This window comes from Anarhichas minor, unplaced genomic scaffold, assembly GCF_050575085.1.
Source record: "Anarhichas minor isolate MPS153535 unplaced genomic scaffold, ASM5057508v1 ptg000017l, whole genome shotgun sequence".
Taxonomy (NCBI): Eukaryota; Metazoa; Chordata; class Actinopteri; order Perciformes; family Anarhichadidae; genus Anarhichas; species Anarhichas minor.
Window position 1 is genome coordinate 12,132,821 of NW_027466463.1, and position 26,427 is coordinate 12,159,247.

Genomic DNA, 26,427 nt, shown 5'->3' on the forward strand with positions numbered 1-26,427 from the left:
CTGCCTTTTATTATTTTTAATAGGGTTATGGTTATTTTAATTAAATACACACATACAGAGTCCTTTTGTTTGCATGTAAATTCCTTCCTTTTTTTGTAAGGGGTCAGATTGGATATTGCAAACTAAAGAAAAATGCAGTGCAGTGACTGGTGCACGTTTCTCGTCATGACATGAGCTGCTGCCCCTGGACCTGTAGGAACTAGCTTGCGCAGCAGTCCACAGCGTTGAGTCAACGTTGCAATCTGCGAGGCTGAGACAGCGGCATCTCTGGTCTGATGAGATGACATAGCGACTAGACAGGCTACCGTTACATTGACACCTGGATCAGATTGTGAAATTGGTTTTTTTCCCGTCACTTTTGACCGTTTTTCACTTGGCTATTTGCTTAAGCTTGCTTGAAGCAGGCCAGTCACCAATGCTCTCACTGAGCTACCCTCACATAGATGTCGATCTAACGTGCTGCAAGCTAGCGTTAGCTCGCTGCTGCTACCCTTCAGACATCGAAGTGGCCACATAAACATGCGGATCATCGAGGCGGAGACCCCTGGGACATCTCTAACGTTAAACACTTTCTGGAGGACACGAGCTTTCGACTAGCCGCTGACTGGACTCTGCAGAGTCTTTTGTGTAAATGTTGCTTTAAGATTCTTCATTTATTCTGAACATGTGTTGCTTAACTCCAATCTGTTAGCTTCCACGGTGTCGGTTAGCTTAGCTGCTACAAACAAATAACAAGCTAACTGAACAGTTTAACGTTACCACGAATACGTGACAAAACATGTACCGTGGTGCATTCAATTGTCAGTTATTGTTTATTGGGTGTCATCTTCTTGCTAACTATTTGGATTTGGACTAAACGGAATGGTTGCTAACTAAGCCAGCGGTGACTAACGGCTATAGCCACATTTCGGGAGATGCTAACGTTGGCTAACGGTCCTAGCGTCATTGTTAGCATTGGTCATGCTTACCTAAGGGAGGGACTGCATTTAATGATAGCAATAGCGCCTCTGTTCACTAAATATAACGTCTCACACGTGCATGGTGGTTGACCCAGTTTTCCTCGCTTCAAACTGATAACAAAATAAATAAGCTCTGTAATTGGCGTTACTTGAGCTATCTGGTGTTAATTTTAGCTTGAATAGCCGGTGTGTTTAATGGAAAGCGTTCTGTATAACGTCAACGTTAGCATACATTTGACGTGGGCTCTCGGACACAATTTAGACAAAGTTGCTTATGTTAACGTTTAACAGTTGTCAGATCCGCGTCAATACCTGAGTAGTTTAGCTGTATGTCAACCTACAGTCGGTCTCAATTCCACTCTGTGGTTAGCTAACATTGCCTGTCAAGAGCTTGGCAACTGATTCTCATTTCAGACAGGTAACATCACTGTAGCCCATACATCAGGATTTAAAAAAAAAAAACGCAATGCGTATTTTGCGAATGGACATCGACTTTTTATTGAGTCAGCTAGTCTAGTGTAATAATACTGCATGCATCTACCACATGGTTGCCCTAGGAATACATGGGGAAGTGAATAAGGCGCACAATGTCATCAGATGGATGGAGCAGCATGCTGCACAAAAGGGCCTTCTGTTATTCTGCCACTGCACTCACATTTGTATAGTCTCCCTGATTTGGATCCAAGGCACCGTCCCTTTTTACATCTTAAAATAAACAAGTTTTCCACATTGTGCCTGTCTGTTTACCCCACTTCATCTTTAAATGTACACCAAAGGCCTCAAATTAATATTGAACAATACATTGCCACACATGTTGGACTTTTATTATACGCTTTGTCTTAGTGCTGCTAATGTATAGACCTGGGAGTTGCCACTAGTGAGATCAATATGAATTGTTTATTCACCGTTTGATATTTTGTGTGTTTCAGAGAGGGGAAAGAACGACGGATCTCAAGGACCAGATTGCCCGCTGAACCTTTTGCCTCTCAGACAGATTGCTAGGGACCATGCTGACCATTCTAGCTGCTGGGTCTGTGTTCTTTCCAGGCCTCTTCCTGCTGTCCAAACAATGCCTGAAGTCAATCCCAGCTCTGAGGTGGAGCGAAGGAGATGCAGTCATTGTATCCGCCAGGTGAGACCTTCTTAAACTTGTTTTCGTCAAGACTCGTGCAGGTTTTCTGTGTGACTTAAATACAGCAGGTTGTTGCAGCTGCACTCGTGTCATTTACCAAGATCTTTCAGCTGCATATTGTTTGCTTAAAAGCATATGGGCTCTACTTTCTTACCATGTGTTAACTAGACTAGTCTGAACCCTTTCACTGCATTGGCTAATGAGAAATACATTGTTTGTAATCATCTTGCCATTTTCTGCTCCCAGGTTGGTTTCATCAATTCAGGCAGTCATGGCCTCTTCAGCTGGCTACATCATTGCTTCTTCCTGCGAGGACATCCTCGAGGACCAGTAAGTCAAGAAATGTTCTCCAGAATAAATTCCACCCCATTCGACCAGTGTGTTCTGTCTTGTTAGTGCATGAAACAAATCAACTTTCGGGATTTGTAATTGCCAAGGCTTTAAGATGCGCCATTCAAAGGCGCACTCTGTCATGCATCAGCTACAAATGTTTACCATTTGACTTTATGTTGATCAAGGTATACAGAGTTTTACATTTTTTTTCTCATCAAAACGTCTCTTTCTGAGGGAATTCCTTGCTCATACTGTTAAATTGATATGTATTCTTAGCCGGCTTCTCCTCCTCTCTACACAGGCATTGGCTGACAAGCAGTTACATCATGTTTGCTGTTCCCTACTTCGTGTACGACATCTACGCAATGTTCATGTGCTACTGGTACAAGCTTCGGGTCAAAGGGCACGAGGAGGCCTCGGCAGCGCCCCAGCACATGAGCACAGCGCTGACCAGCTACTTGCGTCGCGAGTTCCTCATGGTGCTGCACCACGTGGTCATGGTCACCGTGTGCTTCCCCGTCTCTGTGGTAACTGTCGCTATAAGTTGTATGAGATCATAATGCTTATAGAGACATTAGAAAGCCATCCACACTGTAATTGCATTCTAGAAAAATAATCAACCTCTTTTTCGCTCTCTAGTTTTGGCGACAAGGAAAAGGAGATTATTTCCAGGGTGTAATGTTCATGGCTGAGCTCAGCACTCCATCCGTCTGCTTAGGAAAAATACTCATCCAGGTAAGTGTGTTGGTTCAGCCTCAAAGACGAGTTGGGTGCGTTGTTGCATGTGCTTGTGTCTGTCACACTAAAGTTCCACTGCACTCTTTACTTCTTTTTCCCCCCTCCCATTTTCATTCAACGGAGAATATATTTCCGGTCACTCCCAGCATGCAGCTTGTTCATGTCCGTCGGCTCCCGTTGACTGTCTTACATGAACAGCACTGTCGAGAACAGCAGGCATTAATTGGTAACGCAGTGTGCTTGAATACACGTTGTAAGAGCTGCACCCCCCCCCCCCCCCCCCTGTATTTGTTTTAGGTTTGTGTGTGTGTGTGTGTGTAATGTTTCAGTGTCCAGATAAAGGTTTTTCCCTTCACTGCTTTCTGCTTGTCCCCCATCGGAGGCTCCCACAGCTGTTAGCCTCTGAATATAGCCCCGAGTATTTTGACCGGATATTCAGCAGATACAATATCAGCTTGTACTTCTACCCTCTTATCACTCAACCCCCCCCCCCGTCCCCCCCCCGTCCCCATCCCTAGCAACAGTGCATGTGGCCGTTTGATAAACAACTGGCTCAAAGCTGTGGCCTTGTAGAGCCGCCCTCTTGTACCTAAAGAATAAAAACAATAGGGTGCGAAAACCATTTTTAAAACCATGTGTGTCAGCTTGTCCTCAGTGTTATCTCACTGAAGCAGGTTGAACGATCAAGATAAAAGTTAAGTCATCAGCTGTAAACAAATGAGAATGTTAAAAAAAGCGCTGCTTCACTGACGCACGCTGCCTCCTGTAGAAAGATAGTATTCGCAAATATAACAGCTTTCATCAAACTGTACTGCTTGCTCTTCTTCCTCCCTCTCTTTCGACCTCTCCCTCTGCTTTTCTCTGCTTTCAGTACAAACAGCAACACACTCTCCTGCACAAAGTGAACGGGGCTCTTATGCTGATCACTTTTTTCATCTGTCGAGTCCTCCTCTTCCCTTACCTCTACTACGCCTATGGAAGGTATGTCTGTCTTTCCATCTCTTTTGTTTTTTCTCATGTTCTGCGGTCTCGCTCAGCTTGGGTCGGTAACTTGCACAGCCACGTGATCTCTATCTTATGGATACACGGCTCAGAAACGCGTGTTTAAAATCCTATTTATGTCTTTCGATCCAGGTACGCGTCCATTCCCTTCCACATGGTTCCCCTGTCGGTGCCCTGGCACTGTAACCTCGGTGCTGGTCTGCTCATGGCTCCCCAGCTCTATTGGTTTTCCCTAATTTGCAGGGGCGCCCTGCGACTATTCACGGGCTCCTCCCGCTCTCAGAGACCAGGTGCGACCACGGGCGCAGCCAAGGAGGGGCAGACGGACGGCAACGCACTGCCCCAGCCGGCCAACGGCTACAGCACGTGTGCCTCAGAGCCTGAGCTGGCCACTCACTGAGGAGAGTGGAGGGGAGGGGAGGGTGGGGGAGGGAAGAAAGGCGAATGTACCAATGAGTATGTAAAGGAAAGAAAGCTGTGAGGGAGAAGTGAGACAAGTAGCAATATGAAGAGAGCTACAGACAAAAGGCCTCAAATATTGCTGAAGTGTTTGCGGCCAGCAATCGAGCTCCTAACTGCGAAATGATTTGTTCGCTGGCCTTCAATCACTTCAGCATCTCAGTTTGTAGGAAACAAGTGGAGTGTTAATGCACTCAGTATTTAAAGATGTCATCTGGCACTCTGACCGGTAGGAACATGCACTGACCTGAGAGGAATTTGCCTGGATGTATAGCAAGCATAGGTGGCGATTTCCCTCATGTAGATCAAATTGAGTCCTCTCTGCCTCACGGTATAGGAAGAGTAGGAGAATAGGAATGTATTATATTGTATGTTAGTACATTTGCTGTAGATGGAAGGCCTAATTCAGTTTAGTAATGAAGAAAAAAAATCCCGACTAAGCAGTATTTTGACTTGTTAGTGTTTAATATCTGTATCCTCTATGTAGTCACTGTCACTCTTAACAAAATGTAACCAACCTGCAGGCTGACTCATCTTTAGAAGGGAGATAATCTCATAAGACTGTATTCTGCTGCCTTATCCCTTTCCCCCAATTCTTTGCCGTTTCTTTAGGTTTTTATTTATTTTCATCCCCGGAGGAGAAGGAAGCGGCTTCCTCAGACAGACAAATGTGACGGGTGTACATAGCCGATGTAAAATTGTCCTTATTTCCACCTCAGTATTAGGTCAATGTTGGGTTTAATTCTTTTTTTAGGTTTTGTCTCACATCTGATGTTTCAACAGATGTTTTTTGAACAATGACATTTCAGCATTAACACAAAGCATTTCACTGTTTTGCCGCCAAGTGTACGCAGAGTTCCCCCAGACCGTAAAGCAGTGCTTCTTGTTTCATTGTAGATATGACTTCATTCCATTTACTGGTATCACAAAGTGTTTTTAGCATACAAGGAAGTGATGCACAGTAGCAGTCACTTTAAAACGAGTGTTTTTTAGTTTTGTTTTTTAGATTGGTGCTGATATGAATCTGAAACTATCCATTTGATTGGCTGGAATATTTCAGTAAGGGATCCATAAGAGTATTTAAAGCTTTGTCGGGGGACTTTGCAATTTTGCCGTTTGAAGGGAAACAAGATAATCTGGTAGGGAAGCATTCCCTTGTGATAGACATGCAGCACATTTGTCCACTTATTTTGATGTTCCTCGTTTATATTTTAACCATCATCAAGTTTCTGAATAGTTTGAAGCCTTCTAGATTTTATGAAACACTTTGATCATTTAGCCGTTTATTTGAGCCACTGGTTCTATGAACCGCCTATGAACAAACTGGCTAGTTTTATCATTTTACGTTTGTTTAAAGCCGCTTCACTGTCCTACAAATGGGTCAAAACAAAAAGCTCAGAAACCATCAAGACAAAATCATCTGGACAACTGTGGGCATGTTGAACACAGAACATCCATTCCCGTTCCATGAACTCATAAGGTACTGCTTCTTGACAATACTACAACATTTCAACTGATGTACTGTATATTCCACAAAATGCTCGTTATTTATTTGTATTTATTTATTTATTTGGTTTGTGGTTTTGAATGCATATTTATGCATACATATTCTACTATATGCTTCTGAGCCTTATGTGAAGGCTGTATTGTTACTCCAACTTAGCTAAAATATACTTCTCTGTCCTGATCCTGCCTCGAGTCTTTTTTACACTTAAGTTTTGTTCATGTTGAAATTGACCAAAAGCCATTTGTTAGATCATAAACCTAGTTTGAACATCGCTGCCCATCAGAAGTGAAAAGTGAACCACTAGAGGGAGCCAGAATCCATGTATTGGTGTAATAATACTGCTTTACTAGCAGTTACTTTTTAAGCATTGGGAAGTCGACTATCTTTTCGCAATGTAAACATCTTCATTTGGCTGTTTTATGAGAGGAAGTCACCACATTGTGAGTAATGATAGAAACCGAGGTCCCTTTAATATATCTGTAGCAGGCCATTGTGGGAAATTATGTAAATGAGCAGGGCTGCTTTATTGCAGTATTGTTTTTTTATGTATATGGTTTCTGCTTAAATATGATCATATACATTCATCTGCTAGGTCTTCACATTACATCCCTATCTTATTGTTTCCATAAAGATTCTTTAATATCCCACAATATATACCACTATCACTGTTATTCTCATCACCCATCGTTACTGAACGCTGATTACAACAGGTAACATTCTCCTGGGTTCAAATGTTTATTGCCAACATACAAAACACACATAGAAAACATACAAAACTTGTTAGATAAAAAAAATTCAAGTTTTGAGAAAAGCCTGGAAAGCACTCGGCCCTATTTGCCTGTGAGCAAGTCCTCGTCTCTTAATACTTCAGTATCTCCTCTGTCTCGGGGAGAAGATGGTGTTGGGGTTGCTGTCTCGTTCCCTCTCCTTCTCCCGCTCCTTCTGGCTGTTCGGAGACAGAGCCTCCTCCTGCTTCTTTTCGCTCTTGAAGAGATCTCGACCCGTACGCATGATGTGCTCCTCCATTTTGCGGTGGCGTTTCATGTCAGACAGCACCTTGTCCAGCCGAGCTTCCCTTTTCACAGAGGAGCGGGCCGAAGATCCTGGAAGGGAAGGATGGGGGGGGGGGGGAAACGTCAATCAGATTTCCCTAAACCGGAGAAGACGGCAAACTATTCATTGACTTCGCTTATAAGGTTTTAAAAATCAAATCTCAGTGGTTATTACCTGGTGTTCTGCGTCTGTTCACAAAGGCATTTTTCGGAGTGGCTTGTGTTTGCTCTTCATCAAAGTCAAACTCAGTTGGACTTAGAGGCCTGTAAAAAAAACAACAACAGTAATGATGTTTCACATTACCAGTACACGAACCAAAATCCTAACCGATGAAATGATGAGAAATAGTCGTACTAACCTGCGGTCTCTCTCCTCCCTCTCTCTCTCCTTCGCTGCCTCTTGCTCGTCCTCTCTTTCAGGTGAGGGGGTACGATCGGGAGTAGGGGGCCTCCTAGGAAGGGGCTCAAAGTTCAATTCCAGCATCTCCCCTTTAGAGAGGAGCTCATACAGTCTTTTGATCTCGGCAGGAGGGGGCATCCAGTTTTTGGGGTCCTCCATTTCCTCGTCACTGTACGCAAGCTCCCATTCACCGTCCACTCCCGCAGCCTGCTTTCCCTCTCCACCGCCCACCCCCGTGTCTGCCTGAGGTTCATCCTTGTGTACTTCTCTTTCCACTGCAGCTGAGGAGGCAGCACACATGTGCACAAAGTCAGTCTCACAAAAGCAGAAGTACGACACTTCAGTATTACATGATATGTAGATTACTTTTTTTATTATAGGTACTACAGTTAAAGCACACAATGACACTGAACATTCAACTCTTTACAGTATTAACCTTGGCCACTTTTCAGACTCTGAGTAGTGGACTTTCTCCTTAATGATGAGATGTCTTCCCTGCTACGTGTGCTTTCAATGTGTGTGTGATTTGTGTTTCTTACCCTTTTCATTCTTGGTGTTTGCATCCTCTTCCGTGGCAGCTGTCATGTCCGTGTCCTGTTCGTGTGTGTCGCCCTCTTCCTCTTTGCCTGCTGCAGGTTTCTCTGCGTCGTGCACCCCCAGAGCCTCAATGCCCTCTCTCAGTGAAGAGTCTGTGGCTTCAGCCTGCATCCTTCCTACTGCTGCTGGTGAACTTAGTAGTCACAGATCTGCTAAAACACAAGCATGAATAATGAAAAGATACATGTTAGTACAAATCAAAGTAATAGGTAAGTGGGAGGGGGGGGATATTTATAAATAAGATAAGATACGTGCCTCAAATGGTCATTACCGAATGTCCGGGTTGTCGCAGGTGTTGCTTAAATCGTCAAATTATCTTTCCCAGAGAATGAAATCACCGAAGCTCTCCATGAGACTTTTTAGAGATAATACACGATTATACAGAGACGTAAACATAGCGCCATTTTGGGTTGTGTGACGATCCGCTTGGTTTGGTGAGACCGCGCATTCCCGTTGATTAAACACCAAACGGATAGTCCGTCGACGCCGCGAACAGCGCGCGGCAGTTAAGCTGTGTGTTGTAGCGATCTACTGTTGGGACTACTTCCTTCTTCTTCTCTAATTTGATTGGCGGATCGCAACCAACTTCAACAGGTGCATACCGCCACCTACTGTACCGGAGTGTGAAGTTTCAGAGTAAAAGTTGAATCACTGTTCTAAAGGATAATAATAATAATAATACGAATAATGATAATAACAGTAGTAACAATAATAATTAAAAGAAGAAAACATAAAAAAATAAAAAGGGACTACTTCCTGCGCAGCACGCAATCGCTTACAGGGCTGAGTTCATGTTGGCCGAATTTTGAATAAACATATTTTGCTTCACTATTCGCTATGCCTCAATTTAAAATGTGTTTATACGTGTCTATAAACCATATATTGGACTACAATATTCGATGCGCGACTGCATCGTATAAATTACGTTAAATAGGCCCCACCGTGTGAGCGAGTTCTGATTGGTCCACGGTCGTTTCCGGTTGCAGTGCTCCTTTATTTGAAAAGTTTTCGGTTAACGTCATGGTGTTTTTGGAGCTCCATCGCCATTGTTAAAAGACGGCTTCTGCAATGTTGCCAAAAGTGAAACTTGGATAAAAACAAAAGCGTTTGAACAAGGAGTCCGTAAGTAATATTGGTAAGCACGAACGAAACACTATCATTACGCTCTGTGAAGCAGTAACGTTTACGTACCTCAGCTAGCTAGGTGAGTAACGTAAACGTGACCTAAAGCTAGCTTATTATTAGCCGATTTACAGAGGTAAACAGCGTAAGCTCTAAGTCTGCTCACCTGGTTTGTGCTAATATCTAACCTTTGTCATTTTTGTTTATTAGTTCAAATATGGCTCAGCGTTTGGCGGTGTCCGATGGAGCACACAAGAAGACCGCCAGCGTTCGGGTAGCGGTTCGCCTGCGACCCTATATGGGCACTCAAGATGAGAAGGACGAGGGCCCTTGTGTGAAAGGCCTGGACTCTCAGAACCTAGAAATAATCAACTGGAGAAACGCTACAGAAACAGTCAAATACCAGTCAGTGTCCTCGGCATCTCAGCACCTTAACTGTTCCTCATGTCTCCCTTATCCTCGTTGATATCTGTCATTATTGTCCAACAGTTTTGACGTGTTTCATGGTGAGCAAACAACACAGCAAGAAGTGTTCCTGTCATCAGTGAAGCCCATTCTATCACACGTACTGAATGGACAGAACTCCAGTGTCTTTGCTTATGGACCAACAGGAGCTGGTATGTCGCTGCCACATATTAACTCTTTTTTTGTATACGACTTATTCATTTCCAAATTGCACCTATTGCTCACTAACTCCCCGCATTGCCATCATCAGGTAAGACCCACACCATGATGGGCAGTTCAGATCAGCCGGGTGTGATCCCCCGAGCCGTTCGCGAGGTCTTCAAGCTGGTCAAAGCTAAAGATAACAATGAAGGATGGGACTACAGCATCAGCATGTCTTATTTGGAAATTTACAATGAAAAGGTATAAATGGTTGGCAGTATAGATTCATGCTTTCTGTCCAAGTGAAATAGTGTAATGTTGTAAAAGAGTGTAAAATATATCTTGTCTTTCTCAGGTGCTGGATCTTCTATCGCCAAGCTCCCAGGATTTACCAATCCGAGAGAACAAGGACAAGAACATCCTGATCCCTGGCCTCACTCACACAACTATCTCCTGCTTCTCAGATTTTGACAAACAGTTTGTCCCTGCCAGCCTCAATCGTACTACAGCCTCTACCAAACTAAATCAGCGCTCCAGCCGCAGCCATGCTATCCTCCTCATCAAGGTTTGATATGTCATCTGATTAACTCAAAGCAAAGACTGTTTGTTCATTTACAATTATCTTTGAGAATCATTCATTGAACTAGTCTGTCCGTGGATGTCCAGTGGATTTTTAAACGGCATCTTAAACGGGTCATGGCCTCTGAGCAGTAGGTCAGGATTTGGTGGGGTGGCTGTTGCTGAAATCAGTTCTCTCTTGTAATGTTCCTGCTAGCAACATCTGGGCTTTCTGGGAGAGAAACAAACTGGTGTCTGCTGTTCTTACCTTAACTTTGTCCTTTTTTTTGTCGTTCTAACTTCCTGTGCTGTATTGCTGAATGTACAATGTGTCACATTTATCAAAAAAGCCTCTTTTGCTGCCTACCTTTTACCTAATTTAAAGGGACAGTTCACCTCACAATCAAAAATGCATTTTTTTTAATTTTTTTTTTTATTTTTTTATTTTTTCCTCCTCACCTGTAGTGCTATTTATCAATCTAGATTGTTTTGGTGTGAGTTGCCTAGTTTTGGAGATATCAGCCAAAGAGATGTCTGAATCCTTTCCATTATAAAGGAACTAGATGGCACTCAAAGCGCCAAAAATACAAATATTTCCAGAAATCATGACCCGGTAACACAAGATAAGATTCCTTCTACCGAACTACACCTACCAACCATATCGCTGAGCAGAAGGAAGCATGTATCTACTCATGGACGAGCGGCTTAGGTTCCTGTTTGCGATAGCACAAGATGTAAACTTTAATCTTTTCCATGGTCTAGGTTGTTCGGACTCAGCGTGCCCTGCCCCACAGACAGCAGACGGGGAAGCTGTACTTGATAGACCTGGCTGGGTCTGAGGACAACCGTCGCACCGGCAACCAAGGCATCCGGCTGAAGGAGAGCGGCGCCATCAACCTGTCTCTCTTCACCCTCAACAAGGTCGTGGACTCTCTTAACTCGGGCACCGCCGCCCGCGTGCCGTACAGAGACAGTAAACTGACGCGGCTGCTACAGGACTCTCTGGGTGGCTCGGCGCACTCCGTCATGATCACCAACATTGCACCTGAATACAAATTCTATTTTGATACGTTTGGTGCTCTCAACTTTGCCTCCAAATCCAAGCTCATTGTGAACAAGCCCTTCACCTGTGAAACTGTGGCAGTGCCTGTGCTGCCAAGTGAGTAAAACTGAGTGAGAAATGCACTCGCCGATGTTATTAATAAATGTATATAACAGGCTGAGAAGAGGAAGCTCTGACGGAACGAGTTCCAAGCCCAATAGGGGGCATCTGTGTCACATCCCAGAGGATGGTGACGAAGAGTAAACTATCAGCTATTTATGATGCATGTCATTTTAAAATGTTTGTTTCTAACACCTGAAGTTAGCTGATCTTAAATAGATTGTTGATGCTGTTCTCCCGTGTGCTTTAGTTCTGGCACTGCGATGCAGCCTTGACTGATGCCGCGCCGTCTTCATCTGTATTGCTTTACACTCTAGAGATCCCCACAAATAGTGTTGCCTGAGTGCACGGAATACTAAACTGTTCATTTTCCCTTCTACCTTCATCTCCAGTGAAGCGGGCCAGAGAGGACCACGAGGCGGGGGGGTCTGGCACCGAGCCACAGAAGAAGAAGAAGCAGAAAGACGAGAGGAAAACTGAACAGGACGGCTCCTCGCCGTCTTCACATTTTCACAGGTTAAAGATCGCACACTAATCAGACTGACGTTTGACTGTGACAAAAACCACATTAAATTCAGTCCACAACAAGGCAACTTAAACAAGCCTAGTGGCCTTAATTCAGTGGCTCCCCTTTTTTAATGGCTGGTGCTGAAAGCAACTCTCTCTGCTGTGCTCCCATTGGCTACAGCTGCTGTGTCTGCTGGGATCTTTTTGGGACCGACACAAACGCGGCTTCCTTGCCATCTGTTATGTGTATGGATCTGTCTGTGCCTCGGATTTGTCAACCTTTTGACTTCTGAGTGCATTTCAAAGCCTCGGTCCGTACTGCCACCACTCGCCGTCGTCCTACTTTTTCTCTCTCTTGATTTGTGTTTGTCCGTTTCAGTTTGTCAGAACCGTCGGTGATGGACAGACTAATAGCTCTGGAGAAGCTGATGATGAACTGCCAGGACAAGGATGAGCGCAGCATGCTGAAAGATGTAGCCCAGTCTCGCAAGGAGATCCAGGTGAAAACACATTGCTACAGAGCTTGAGTTTATCCACCTGGTTGTCATGTAACCCTGCATAATATATAGGTTCTAGTCATTTAATTCTGCACCTGGTCCAACCTCTGTCTCTACTGTCTGTAAGTGATTTACCAGATGCTGATGCTGTCAGATCTTTATACTGATTGATCAACTCTTCCTCGTGGATATTTGATAGCCAACCTTGCCACTCTGTTTTTCTCTTTACAGGAGATCAAAGAGAAGCAGAGGGAGTTTGAGAGCAAGGCCATGCTATTCAGTCGTTTGGATGGAGAAAAGTCCTTCAAGAACAGCACAGCTCCTCTGCAAAGAAAACCGTCAGCTGCCACCAAAGCCAATAAGCAGCAGGCGGTGGTCCAGCCCCTACAGGGTCAGTTAGAAATGTAACTCGCCTATGCACACTTAAATTCAAGTTGTATGGATTTAGCTGACAGTCAAATAGAAGTTTAATTTCATCTAATGGGGAACACATGCAGAGAATCACCATATTCAGACTATAAACCTATCAGATACTGCTGTCTTTAATTTGACCTACACTAAGGAAGGAAGGAAAGAAACTGACCTTGAAAAAGCTTTTTTCCTGTTGCGTACTCGTCTTCTGTTACGTTTCCCTAAAGAGTAGTCGCCCACTAATTCCATCATGTTGAATCACTGGAGTTATTGATGAGCTGCAATGTGATACAAGAGCTCAGTCTACAATATAGAAGCCAGAAAATGGATCCAGTGACGATGAGGAGGAATTATTTTTCAAACCCTCAGCATTTTAGGAGTGAGAATCGTGCATTTGGCTTTGAAATCGTACCAGACTCCAAACAAAATATGACATTGTAACTGTTTCAACCCCCCCCTCCCCGTGCTAGTATTTTCATTGTAAACAGATTGGGTTCTAATGTGTCGCATTGTGTGAATACAACATTCATTTGTGTGTTTCCTCCCCATCAGTGACCCAGCTCCAGCTCCAGCCTCTTCAGCAGCTGGCCGTCGTCAAAAAACAGTCCGTCTGCGTCAAGAAGAAGAAGGAGAGGAAGATTTCAGACCAGGTTGAGGTCAGCATTCAGGCCTCGGCTGTGATGCACTTAGCTTGACACATCTGCAGCATTGCAAGCATCAGATACAAGCTGACGTGGTGCATTAGGCTCAATTTGTTTTTTTTATCTCGGCTGTTGCTGCAACATCTCACATTTATTATGTCAAAATGAACCTTCTCTCTCGGCCACAATATGATGTATACATTTTGACCGTGTACATCTTCTATAGTCTAACTTTACACTGCGTGTGTCTCTTCTGTCGCAGCTTCCAGATGGTAAAGAGAACATTATGGAGACTGGTTGGGAATCCCAGCTTGACACGTCGGTGCTGGAGCACTCCAGACAGAAGATCCTGCAGGTTCTCAACACGGGCACCCTCAAAGAGCTGAAGGGTCTGCAGCAGATCGGAGATAAGAAGGCGAAGCTCATCCTGGGCTGGAGGGAGATCCAGGGTCATTTCATAAAGGTCAGCGGAGAAGATGTCTGGTGCAGATCTGGTTTCAATCACAGCGATGCGTTGTCTTGTTTTTCTCACTTTGCATTTACTTTAATTATGCTTTGCTAATCTGCAGTTGGAGGATGTGATGAAAGTTGAGGGTATGACGGCGAAGAGATTTTCCACCTTCATGAAGGTAAGCCAAGACTTCAGTGAAATATCTTTTTTGTGGGGGGGGGGGTGGTCTGCCATAGTCGGTTATTGAAATAGAATAACTATCTTTCCACCTTATTGGTCTGTACTGAAATTTCTCATTAACTATTTGATGGATTCCCACGAAAATCTCTGAATCCTACTCATTTTTTTTTGCAATCCTGACTTTTTCGCTTGAGATTGACATTTGTGATTTTAAAGAACCAGTATTTCAGTGCATCTATTAGCAGAAATAGAGTATAATATTCATAAATATGTTTTCATGTGCGTATAATCACCAGAAACGATTAATAGTTGTGTTTTTTGTTAGCTTGACCCCTTCATAGCGAGAGCTTTTCACGTGTTTGCTTAACCTCAAGGCCGCGGTTGAGAAACTGCAGTAATGTGAGCCGAATAGCGCAAAACCCCCGCGGTACCGCAGTCTGAAGTGTTGTTGTTGTTCTTGTAGTAAGAATGACCTCTGAGCGAGGCGAGCAGCGGTACCGCAGTTGTTGCTCTTGGCGGCTCACATTGCCGCGATCTTAAAAAGGGAGGAGTAAGCACTTTTGGTTTGTGACCTAATAACGTAAGAATAATGGCGTTTCGTCAGTCTCAGCTTTACTTACTGTTTATGGTGAACATCGTAACTACTAAACACCAGCATGGTGTCACTGTGAGCACGTTAGCGTGAAGCTCCACAGCCGCTAGCATGGCTGACGCACTAATACATTCGAGGCGATGACCAGTATTTGCGCATTGTGCAGCTTTTAGTGATGATCTTGCTTTTTCTCGGTACTAATATTCACTCTTTCCCCCCCCCTGCAGGCAAACATCCTGAGCACCATGGGGAACTGATTTTATTTTTCTCTTTTTAAGTATTTTAATTTTTTTTAAATATTGTACCGTTTTTGTTAAATGTATATCAATTCTATCTCGGAAGCTTTTGACGTGTATGCTTTACATCAAGATGTTTTTGTAGTTACTACTGTGCTCCAGCTGGTGGCGCATTGCTGCTTTTTAATAAATATCTCACGTGACATTGAATGTTTTGAGTGTTTATTTCATCACAATAAATAAATCTCATGGACTTTCACATTACCTAATGTACCCTTATTGCCTCTTAAATCAATCGCCCTGTTTGGGGGAAGTTATCGCCTGTTTCTGGGTTTAAAAACTCCAATTGGGGTCATTTTTGAACTTTTGTCCTCTGCCAGGTGGAGACATGAGGACACGTTTTTTATCACAGGCTGATGTGACGCAGCATCAGTGGATGAATGTTAAATGTGAAAAGCAGTTTTCTTGGGTGAGGAGAGGAGGATGCCATAAACAGCCTCCTCCTCGATTTCACGTTTCCTTTCTCACACACACACACACACACACACACACACACACACACACACCCCTCCTCTCTTACTCCAGCCTGCCGTCCAGGATACTCTCCATCCATCCCAGCACACTGCACCGGAACGAGGCGCCACACCCCCGCTTCTCCATCTCTCAAATCCAATAAAGGAAATTGTCAGATTTTTCCTCTCAAGAAGCTCACGTTCACACGTGTTCGTGTCTGTTTTATTTGGGTTTTTTTTTTTGCACCTGAGAACGATGTCAAGACTTGGCACGCTCCGGCTGCGTTGAGACAGGCGCTGGAATAAACAGGTCAGTTTGATTTATATTCATACAGCCACCGTGTGCGCGTGTCCCCCCTGGGTGTTGGTCTGAAATGCTAAATTCCTATTCAGTCATAGTTTGGTATAAATGCAGGAATCCAATGCAGGCTGCATGTTTTCTTTCTGCTTATCATTGCAATTCAGCAGCTCACAACCACTGAATTTAAACGACGAGCAGCAAGCTCATTAATCCCCCCCCCCCCCCCCCCCCCCCCCCTCCCGCACACACGCACTCCTCTATCCGAGTATTTGTCCTTTGTCCTTACACTTATTTTATGCTCTCTCCTTTTTTACCTTTTGTACTGTGCCCAACAACCGGCCATCATGTATTGGCGCTTGTGTACACACGGGGCAATAATGGTATTTACACACCTGCACGGAGATGGCTGCTACTATCGTTTCAAAGGAACGTGCTCTCCATCTGCCATGCCTTTGTGCGCCCCGTGCCATTGTGACCTGCTTTCATTGTAACCTGAGATTGCATGGTCTGTTGTTTTAAAGAGGCCTGACTTGCAGTGCGACTTGTGTTTTTATCGGTTTACCTGGAATCTATTTATTTACAATTCAACATGATATAAGGGGTGATCTTAAATAAGCATCAATGTGATGTGGATTAAGAGACTTGTGGTGTTATTGAGCCTGGGCTGCGACTCTAAATCGGCTGAAGCAGAATGTATTTACTGTATATTAGAGTGAGAAGGATGTTCACTATTTCATAAAGCATGAGCCCCGCATTATTTTCTTTGGACCTCCCCTTGAATTGGAAAAGGAAATGCAACACATCTCTACATAACAAGACATTTGGTACAATTTCGCCATCAATAACAAAGAATTTCCGATGTTGTAGGCCAATTTAAATCTCAAAAGATCATTCTCTACTGATTTAGCATTGCACTGATCAAAACTGATGCAGAATAATCCGATATCATCTCTTTTTGTATTTCACACATTCTTCTTCCTTGTCACAACCCGACGCCTACATTACCCACAATGCTATTAGATGACCTTAGCAGTTCTGTCGGAGACTCCTTTAGCCGCTCATGCAGATTTAGCGCAGCTCCCTCTGAATCCACAACAAGCTTGAGCCAGATGTTTTGATACGATAGTATTCCCCAAGAGATGGAAACAGATTTCGACGAGTTTCCTTTTACTGGAATATTTCTCATGATTATCACATTAGCAACAGCCACAATTATGGAAAACACAACAAAAATGATGTGCCCTGTTCACTGAATATTCAAAACATTGTTTAATCACGAACCAAGAGCTGTGATGGTCAGAACAATAACACGCTTTGTAGAAATATTAATTTAGATTAGTAATGACAAAGATTCAGTAGTTTGATTCTCTAAACATAATGATCTTATTAACTTCTAGTTGATTTCGATGAAGAAAATAAACCCTGACGCAGAGGCACGAGTGTTGCTAAACACACAGTAATATTCTGTGTTGCATACAATATTAATCATTTAAGTATTTCATCTTTTTATTTGTTTAGAATGAAATAAAAACTTTGGGTTGAGAAAAAGTTAAACACTGCTGTTCCCGAAAAGTTAGAGCCCTTTCTTCAGCATAAAGAAAAGATACATCTTTCCCTTCTCCTCTTCCAAACCCTCTTTCCCACCACAATCATTTTTGTACAGTCCCTAAACCGATGGGAGGAAGCGTCTCCTGTTCATGAATATGCTTAAAACCATTTTTCTGGCCCCCAGGTGAACTACAGGCAGCACTCACAGGACTGGACCACAAACAAAGGCTTCGTTTTTCGCTGTCAGCATGGCTGTGAACACGATGCCATCTCCCACCATTTGGTCAGGGGAGGAACAACCAACGCTGCTGGACCAGGAGGACTCTCTGTCGAGCCAAGTTGCCGTCACTATGCCATGCCCACCAGTCGGAGGTGAACCACTAATCCACAGCAGCAGCAGCAGCAGCCCAGTCAGCACACGGCCTCCCCGCAGCAAATCCAAAGGCGAGCTAGTGATAGTCATCAACGAGAAGCTGAAGAACAGTAAGTTTGACCTCCTGTTAAAGCAGCGGGTGGGTGGAGGAGGGGAGGTCTCACACAGCTGCTGAGTCAGCTCGCCCGGGGAAAGTCAAGTTCAAGTGCATGAAAGAGCTCCTGGTGGCGCACACACATATTCACCTCCGCCAATGTTTTAAACATGTGCCCGTCCTTTTCGTCCCCTCCATGTGTAGGTAATGGGATCCACCCAGCGTCCGCAGACAGCACCTCTCCGGTCATCTGCTCTCCTCCCAGAAGACAGCACTCCATCTCTTACCCCCATCACAACAAGACCAGGAAGGGGAGCAGGGCGAGCTCCATCGGCTACACCGCCTTCTCGCCCAGGCCGTCGATCTCTCGCCACTCCAGCATCGCCACCAACCCGCCCTTGGACCGGACCAAAATCAAAGACTACCTCCTCCTATCTGTGCTGGCCTGCTTCTGCCCCGTCTGGCCCATCAACATTGTGGGATTTGTCTACGCCATCATGGTGAGAGAAGGATCTTTTGTTTTTGTTTTGTTTTTTACTCTTAATAGGCACCTGTATCAAACCACAGCTAACAGATGGTTCAACCTTCTCCTTCAGTCCAGGAACAGTCTCGAGCAGGGAAACCTGGACGGCGCTGTGCGTCTGGGACGCGTGGCCAAGATGCTCTCCATCGTGTCACTAGTAGGAGGGACGGTCATTATCGTCGCCTGCATTGTCAACCTGGCTAGTGAGTGTCCCAAATCTGACCTTTAAACCTTAACCTCACCTTTTTACCCCGTGTGCAGTGATTCGTCCCCCTTGAATTCGTAGCAATAGCCCGGCTACCACTGATCCTCCTGACCCAATCACCTGCCCCTTTCCCCTGCCCCTTTTTTTGTTCTATGCCTTGCCTTGTTTGCTTGTACAAAATGTTAAGTCTTGCGGTCCCTGTACCATATGTATCCGTATATATAATGTCAGTGTGTGAGTTGTTGACATGCTCACAAGACAAATGTACATTTATTGTACCAAATAAAGGGATTCTGATAACAGATCAGTGATTATGACTTATTATAGATTTGTAAAGAAAGGGCCTAGTATTTGTCTTTTGCAGTACTGTGTGTTTAAATATATATACATGAAGGGCCAGTCAGTTAAATTATTATTTGTCGTTTCACTTCAGTTCAAGCAGATACTTATCTGTACTCTTGCTTTTGAATGCAGCCTGTTGGGTCTCATTAAGCCAAGAGATGTCCTAATTAACTTAATGGCTGGAAGAGAAATTGTACACACAACTTTAAGGCTTCTGGGACTCAACAACTCATGTGTTTCTCATTACATACCTTGTCCTCTGTGGTCTGTGAAAGTTTATACATCTATATCAAGTTGCAGAATATTTAGCTCTTCAACTAATACGCTTCCTTTTCTTTTTTTAGTAAATGTGAAAACCTGAGTTTCATCCGAGGATGAAACTGGATAAGGCAACTGACCGTCTGGCCCGCATCTGCACCAACGTCTTTACCGCCTCGTCATTACCTGGATGTGTGACAAATATGCACCCGATATACAGTGCTTACTTGTATTTCTCTAATCTATATAAATCCCTTTTTGCTAATGGAAGAAAATAAAATATGCAATTGCTGCCCTGAGTCAGGAGGGGGGAGGGGGTTGTCTGTTCGATGGAGATGAGAGTAGACAGTCTAATCAGCCCCTTTGTATTCTGGTCAACACATTCAGAACGATTCTCAAGAAACACTTCACTTCCCATCATCACCTGCAGAACGGACTCAGACGAGGTGGACTGGAGACTGGGGAGACCAGTGGTGGGGGGTCATAGAACGTGAAAGGGAAAGGATTGCCTCCCATCTACAGCGTCACATGAAACAAAATGTCTGCCCTCGTCCATCCTTTACTGCAGCCAACGACAGGACACATCAGAGCTTCAGCTTGCCGGTAAATCCCCTCGGATACACGGAGAAGGCTCTGGGATTTGTGGTTGCATTGGAATCACAGAGCAGAAACTCACCCAATTCCCTCGCAGAGAAGAAACACTTTGAATCGCAGTATGTCCTCTTGTTTCGGACTCTTCTCCGTGGTTCTCCTGCCCATACATCTTGTGTTTGAGAGTGAGTATGGGTGGCAAAAGAGGATGAAAAAGAGGCTTATCAAGGACTAGCTACGGGTGCTAAACTGAAAGGGATTATGGAAAGTCTCCCACAGAAGGCACAGTCATCACTGCAAGGAAAATGTGTGCCAAAAAAAATGCAGAGGGAAAGTTCCTTGCTTTGTAAAGACCCAAATGATCACAGAAATGTGATCATTTGTGGAGAGGAAAGTGTTTTCTGCTCTGCTGCAACTTTACTGTATATCTACTGACACCACTGACCACTGTGAGCCTGGGAGGGGTACATGTTCACACACACACACACTGTAGCAAGACATTCATTTTACAGTGAAACTAATTATGCTACATCTATAATCTTTTGATAATGTTTGTAAAAGATCGTTTTGAAACAGAACTTCACGACGTGACGCTCTTGAAGTGCTGTGCCGCAGTTGACAGATGATGGCAGCGTTGTATATGCACGTGGGAATCAATATTTGGTTAACAAATGAAATAGCTTGTGATTGCAGGCAAAGTTGGTGGCTGTGACCTCAGTCTGCATCCACAGGTATAGCCTGTACTTATAAACCAGACATGTTGTGGTTTTTTTTGTCCCTTGAAAAATCCCTTAAACAGCAATGAACACCTTAATTATGTGCCCATTTTGTTTTCACACACAGTGGGATGCTGTTTTTTTGAATTTGTAACACACTGGTTCAAACACGGTTTTATAGGTGTAAGATATTAACAGCACTATGCTGAGAACTACTTTTAAAATCTAATTAATTATCATTGTTATTATTATGATTATATATTTCCTATGTATCCTTAACTAACCTCTAATCTTAATCTACCTGTGATTCTCACTGTGATCTGAAACAACTGGGTTTCATCTAGAATGGATGAAACTCTCCTTGTTTATTAGACCTTAGATTTTGAATCATGTACAGAAACAGAAATCGTGAGCTCACACCTGCAGTCTGTTATGATTAAATATGACAGCTTTTCCTCGGTTAGCACTTAATATGTAAATTGAATTGTAATCAACAGTTAGTGCAGGTATAAATCTCAATATTGTGAAGATTCTGTAGTTGATATGAGTTAGCTTTAAGTAGTTATGGTCTAACATGTTACCACCAGGCTTCTATAATCTTTGTGGTTATTGGCATGTTGTGGATTTTTATTCATGTTTGACAATAGAAGATGAAAATTACAAAGATTAACTGGCATTTGGAATATTATACTTCTGCAGCACATTCCTAATAAAGACAAAATGCATGCAACGTGTTTTCATTGTGTTTTGCAGAGATAAGGAGAAGCGGGGGAGATTAAAGAGATTTTGTTTTTGTGGGGGGGAAAATAAGTGTCAAAAGTGAGCAATATCCAGAGAGCTTAGCCACTGAGAAGAGATTGCAGTTCAGCAGATGAGCCGGTGAAGTATTAATGTAGTTGTCCGTTCTGTTATAGTGTGTAAGCTGAAGGGATTGAATACTGTTGTCAGGCAGCAGGAAGAGCAAAAGGCTGAAGAGAGACGCTCTGAGCCGAGGAAATACACTGAGAGCTAAAGTCTCAGATGACTTCAACTAAATCAAAGCAAAAATAAAGACATACCTCATTATTTTCTTTAAGGTTTTTTTAAACCCTTAAAGCTATTACTATTGGCTGCTTACACTGACTATTTCATTTATCAGCATTCATAACAAGAGCAGTGGATGGACAATATTTTTGGGATTATCATAAAGAACAAGTAGGTTTACTGTTTTTATCGTTAGTTATAGGTTTTGAGACCCAAACTAAAAGTGGTTAACATTTAACAGCGCTGCATGTTCTGCACCACAATGGCCAACTGATACATTAACAACGTCATACCTTTTATTTTAAACTCGCATTGCAAGAATTAGTCAAGACAGGAAAAGCAACTGTTTTGATAATTGATTAATCTTTTCAAAAGTAATTTAATTAAGGAGCGAGATTACGAGTCTAGAGTCATGCCGGCCACTCAGTGACGATGGACTGAGACACAGCAGTGCTTTGAGTTAAATGCTGATGTCGTTTTAGTCAAGAGTTTGCATGCTAACATGTGCTCATTAGCACTAAACAGAAAGTTCCTAGAGGGCGCTATTAAAAAAAGCTGTTACTGACACTTTCAGAGTTGGGGTCAGAGGTCACCTCCAGGGTAATTCCCATGTTCATCTCAGGAGGTGAGTGTTTTTAATGCCAAAATGTAAATGTCCAGCTATTCTGTGTTCCTCCTCGAGGCTTTTACACAATGGGTTGATAATAAAACAATCAATATCATTAACAAGTATGAAGGGAGATCTATAGTTGGGTTGATTGTTTTCTTAGGTAGGCTACAACATGTGGTTGTTAGCTTAGTTGCTAACATGAAATCCCAGTTGGGGATGCTGTTCACATTCTCTCCTGGGTTGATTGCCACATGTGACTGATAGTGAGTGACTGACATGAGTTTAGCATCATTGTTCTTTGATGCAAAATGCATTTATAGGAATGATTTGTTCTGTTTATGTTCTCTCGATGCAGGAGATGTGTTAGGTTGGTGCATTTAAGATTGCTTTTTTGTTTCCCCCATTAAATCAAGTAGATGCCACTCACGTGAATTTTTAAGCTTTTAAGTGTTCAAAAAAAAAGTGCTTCCTAACAAGTGGCTAAATGAGACTAAAATACGTCATCACCCCGACTAGTCAGTCTTAACAGCCTCGTTGTGTATACTCTCGTTCATGTGACCGTGGTGTAGTTCCTTTAAAGCCTGAACATAACATACCATCAGCTTTTACTTCTGCCGGCTGCATTCACGCTTCAAACATCATAAAAGTGGTTTTCATTTATGAAGATCATCTTGCTGAACAAATCGTGTAAGTATCGTAAACTTTTGTGTGCCAAAGAGTTTTTCCTGGTCTTACAAGATGTTTGAAAGATATTGTGATGTTTTATAGACCACATGATTAATGCATAGCTCCCAGTGAAGTGAGTGCTCTGTTGTAATAACGAACATTAAAAAAATACTGAACATGCAAAATATACATGACTCTATATTCAGTGTATAAATTAAATTGTGTCACATTTTTCGTAAAAGCAACGTTTCCTTTGCTCACAGAGATAAAAATCAACTACATTTGCAGAAATATGACCGCACTCACAAAGTCTGACAGCAGCACATTTCCCCACGCCAATGTTAACATTCTGACAGCCAAAGATATTTTCCTTCGTACTCAGCTAATTTAACAGTAGGTATACAGTGCTGTGTGGCTCGGAAGAGGATCAGCATACCAGACGGAGTCACATCCAGATGCAGTAAGTGGGTCAGGGATTATCCAGCTGGGTCACATAAACACTGAGGCTGTGAGTCAGCTTGGCAGCGTTTGGATGCATCACGATCATCCTGTCAGTCAGATAATGAGATGCACTGACCTGTGGCCGTGCTGTTCTGTTAGTGCCTGCTTAGTTTGCGAACCGAACTGGGGCCGTTCTACAATCATTACGAGTGTGAATTATTGCTTCAAAAGGATTGTTGTGGATTTTCAATTTAGAGAGAGGAAAGTGAAAAAAGTCTGTTCAAAGGCTCCCTTTGAAAGGGATCCAGTGACGGCTGTCTGCTACTGTCAACACAGAGAATTATCAGCTCCAGTTTCTATTCATCTTTCAGTCAGAAGGACTTTTCTGTTTGTTGTGAAAAAACTGTCATAATTGTGTGGCTAATGATTAATGAGCTGGCAGGGCTCACTAATAATCCTGGAATGGATTGAAGCCGTAATCAATATCATTTGTGACATCTGTGCTTTTACTGCTAAGACAAGTGAAAATGTGCTGGGAAAAAAAGTCAACTGTGGACTAAAAGGTCTTTTCCAGAGCAGCCATTTTGTTACAGTAGGAAAATCACAGGTGTCACTAACATTAACAAGGCTCTGTTCCATTCATAAAACACATTTTGAATGCCGTGTTTGAACGGCTGGTATGAATGCAGTGTTTGTCTCCTACATTACTTCAAGATGAAGGTATGTAGCTACAACAGAAATGCTGTATTTCCAACTTCAAAATGAGGTAATTGGCCATTCTGCACGGATAATTGCAACAACAATTCCACATTAATAAGCATGTGAAGAAGGGGGAGGTGTCCTGATATCTAGGCAATTCATAGAAATCTATGAACTGTGTTAGAAGTGAGTGTATCTACATGAAGCTGAATTGAAATGCGATGTGAGCTTCAGGCTCATATTTGGCCCATTTTTTTTTACTGTACATCTGCTAGCTTCAACCTTTCATCACATGCCTGGCTAGGTGGCAGTAATGTGCTCATTTTTGGCTCTTTAGTGTAATGAAAACCACTTATCATGGATAAGTGGTTTCAGAGTGGATTCAGAGCTCTGTGGTGAAATGTCACTATAAGATTTATATCAAGGGCCTTAGTTTGTCTCCATTCTGCGGTGTCTTCATTCCACTTGTATCCTCAGCAGCAGCCTTTTAGTACACTGAATTGTTTTTGTCAGTTTTATTGTTATGAAATGACCATGCAAAGATTCTTCAGCTGGAGCGAATTGCAGTTTTAATAGTTCCTCAATAACATTGGCTGGAACAACTCTGATACATCTTTTATTCTCACAAAACAAAGAATATTGTGAATGTTTATTCAAATCAAATCAAAGTTTGGAGCATCAGACAGACAGATGTTTGGTGTTGAAGTACACTATTGTGTGACATAATGTGCTGCTAGTAGCTCTCGTTGTTATCCATTATGTGTTTTCCCGTTCAGCAGTAATGCTGGGTGCTCGTGCCTGCAGAGAGGACACGGCTTTGTTTTAAATAAATGTTTGTGGCTTCACAGAAATCTGCTAAACCGCTGGATTTTAGATTAATCCTCCCTGATTGAAAAGAGCTGCTATTATTTAACAGTGCATCTGTCTGCATCACTAAAAAGTGAGTTTTTCTGGCTATTGCTTTGTACAGCGAAGTCTACTTTAAGATGTTACTGCAACTCCTGTTCATCTTTGAAATGGGATCAATCACCTTTATGACTCGGTGGCCATATCTCGTTATGTTTCAGATGCAATTCAAAAAGATTGAAAATCGAATGTTTGCTTTTTAACAGTACTCTCCGTTTAGATCAAAATCTGCAGCCCAGTCCGCCTCCCTGCAGCGTTCTAAAATATAAAAGATTAGACCTATTTTATCTGCAGAGACGCATTCTTGTTGTTATTACAAATGGACCTGGACTATTGCAATGTTCTGTATCTGTGTTTACTCAAACGCTTTCAAAATTGCTTCATAAAAACCAAAGACTTCTCACAAGTTTCAGCAAGAGAGTATGTGTGGAACTCCAGTTTTAGCATTTCTACATTTGTTACCTGAAGAGTTAAAGATTTAAATGATCACTTTTAAGCCTTGCATGCATGTTTAGCTTCTGAATATCTCCATAGGGTTGTTCTTAATAAATGATTCACAACCTCGACTCTGTAACAACCTGTCGGATCAGAGAGACAGCTCTTAAGCTTTTTTTTATAAAAGGTTATATAAACGGTTGTTATTAGTTATATTTGTATGAGTACTGTCATCAACATTAAGACAGTGTGACAGGATCTGCAGAGGACAGACGTCTCTGGTGTTTGTCAGTCACGGCGAGGAACAAACCGTGACTGAGATGAACAGGAGTAGCAGTCTCTGATTTCCCTCTCAGGATACACAAGAAAATGCACAATAATCATAAACTGCACCGCTGTAAAGAGCTTTGTGGTTTTCCTTCTTCTATTTAAAGTCTAGACCGAGCCTCTTTCTCAATGTCCATAAGTCTGCTTCTGACTCAGACACTCGCAGCATCTTTCAACATGCTCTGGGCTTTGTGTTTATCGCAATAATCCCAATGTCCTGACCTCAGACCTCCTGTCGAACGGAACAAGTAAAAGGTTCAATAAATGGTGCAAAGATCAACAGAATGTTACAGGATGGTGATAAAAAAGGAATAAACATTAGTAATCAATCATCTGTAATTAATTAGCCTCCAGAGCCATCACCATCATCATAAGAACAAAACATTATACATGACAAACCCTGAGCTATCGATCAGCTGCTTAGGTAATGCATTCTTAAATGGTATTTGAATTAACTTTAGGATTGATGTATGTAAAGGGCGCAATTATTCCAATGATTGATGCCACGCTGACTGGCTTTTTGAAAGCTTAATATTATGGATGAGGTAACATGATTTGGCCGCTGTTCAAGTGAAATGTGAAAGTTAAAACAATAGGAAATTTGACTGGTGGAATACATGAAGAGAGTGACATTGTTGAGACATGTTTTTCTTTACTGGTAATCATGAGATTTTACGATGCACGCTCTCTGTGTTTGTTCTTATGCAGTTTACTC

At 42.8% G+C, this 26,427-nt stretch overlaps 4 protein-coding genes across 6 annotated transcripts in view; 3 read left to right on the forward strand and 1 right to left on the reverse strand.

The window, feature by feature from the left end:
- The first annotated feature begins 212 nt into the window (after positions 1-212).
- On the forward strand, positions 213-6,310 carry tlcd3bb (TLC domain containing 3Bb). Its single transcript, XM_076093671.1, has 7 exons — positions 213-627; positions 1,889-2,091; positions 2,338-2,421; positions 2,726-2,951; positions 3,064-3,159; positions 4,034-4,143; positions 4,297-6,310. The coding sequence occupies exons 2-7, from the start codon at positions 1,967-1,969 to the stop codon at positions 4,562-4,564; spliced, it is 909 nt and encodes a 302-aa protein (XP_075949786.1). The 5' UTR covers positions 213-627; positions 1,889-1,966; the 3' UTR covers positions 4,565-6,310.
- Positions 6,311-6,846: 536 nt separating this feature from the next.
- On the reverse strand, positions 6,847-8,720 carry pagr1 (PAXIP1 associated glutamate-rich protein 1). 3 transcript variants are annotated; one of them, XM_076093674.1, is made up of 5 exons: positions 8,451-8,720; positions 8,122-8,331; positions 7,542-7,863; positions 7,358-7,446; positions 6,847-7,233 (listed from the first exon to the last, which is right to left on the reverse strand). In XM_076093674.1, exons 2-5 carry the CDS (start codon positions 8,288-8,290, stop codon positions 6,998-7,000), a joined length of 816 nt encoding a protein of 271 aa, XP_075949789.1. In that variant the 5' UTR covers positions 8,291-8,331; positions 8,451-8,720; the 3' UTR covers positions 6,847-6,997. The 3 variants fall into 3 exon arrangements, with proteins under 3 accessions (XP_075949789.1, XP_075949788.1, XP_075949787.1); XM_076093673.1 differs by having other exon boundaries at positions 8,435-8,720; XM_076093672.1 differs by having other exon boundaries at positions 8,122-8,328; positions 8,435-8,719.
- A 388-nt stretch (positions 8,721-9,108) lies between these two features.
- kif22 (kinesin family member 22) lies at positions 9,109-15,345 on the forward strand. The gene is made up of 13 exons (XM_076093665.1): positions 9,109-9,314; positions 9,512-9,706; positions 9,791-9,918; positions 10,017-10,168; positions 10,263-10,472; positions 11,228-11,624; positions 12,020-12,143; positions 12,514-12,634; positions 12,863-13,022; positions 13,595-13,698; positions 13,946-14,146; positions 14,253-14,312; positions 15,134-15,345. Exons 2-13 carry the CDS (start codon positions 9,519-9,521, stop codon positions 15,161-15,163), a joined length of 1,875 nt encoding a protein of 624 aa, XP_075949780.1. The 5' UTR covers positions 9,109-9,314; positions 9,512-9,518; the 3' UTR covers positions 15,164-15,345.
- Positions 15,346-22,220: 6,875 nt separating this feature from the next.
- The window catches only part of adprh (ADP-ribosylarginine hydrolase), a 45,895-nt gene continuing 41,688 nt past the window's right edge, over positions 22,221-26,427 (forward strand). Inside the window, exon 1 of the mRNA XM_076093683.1 lies at positions 22,221-22,253. The gene's annotated coding sequence lies outside the window, so the exon portion shown is untranslated. The remainder of the gene's footprint in view (positions 22,254-26,427) is intronic.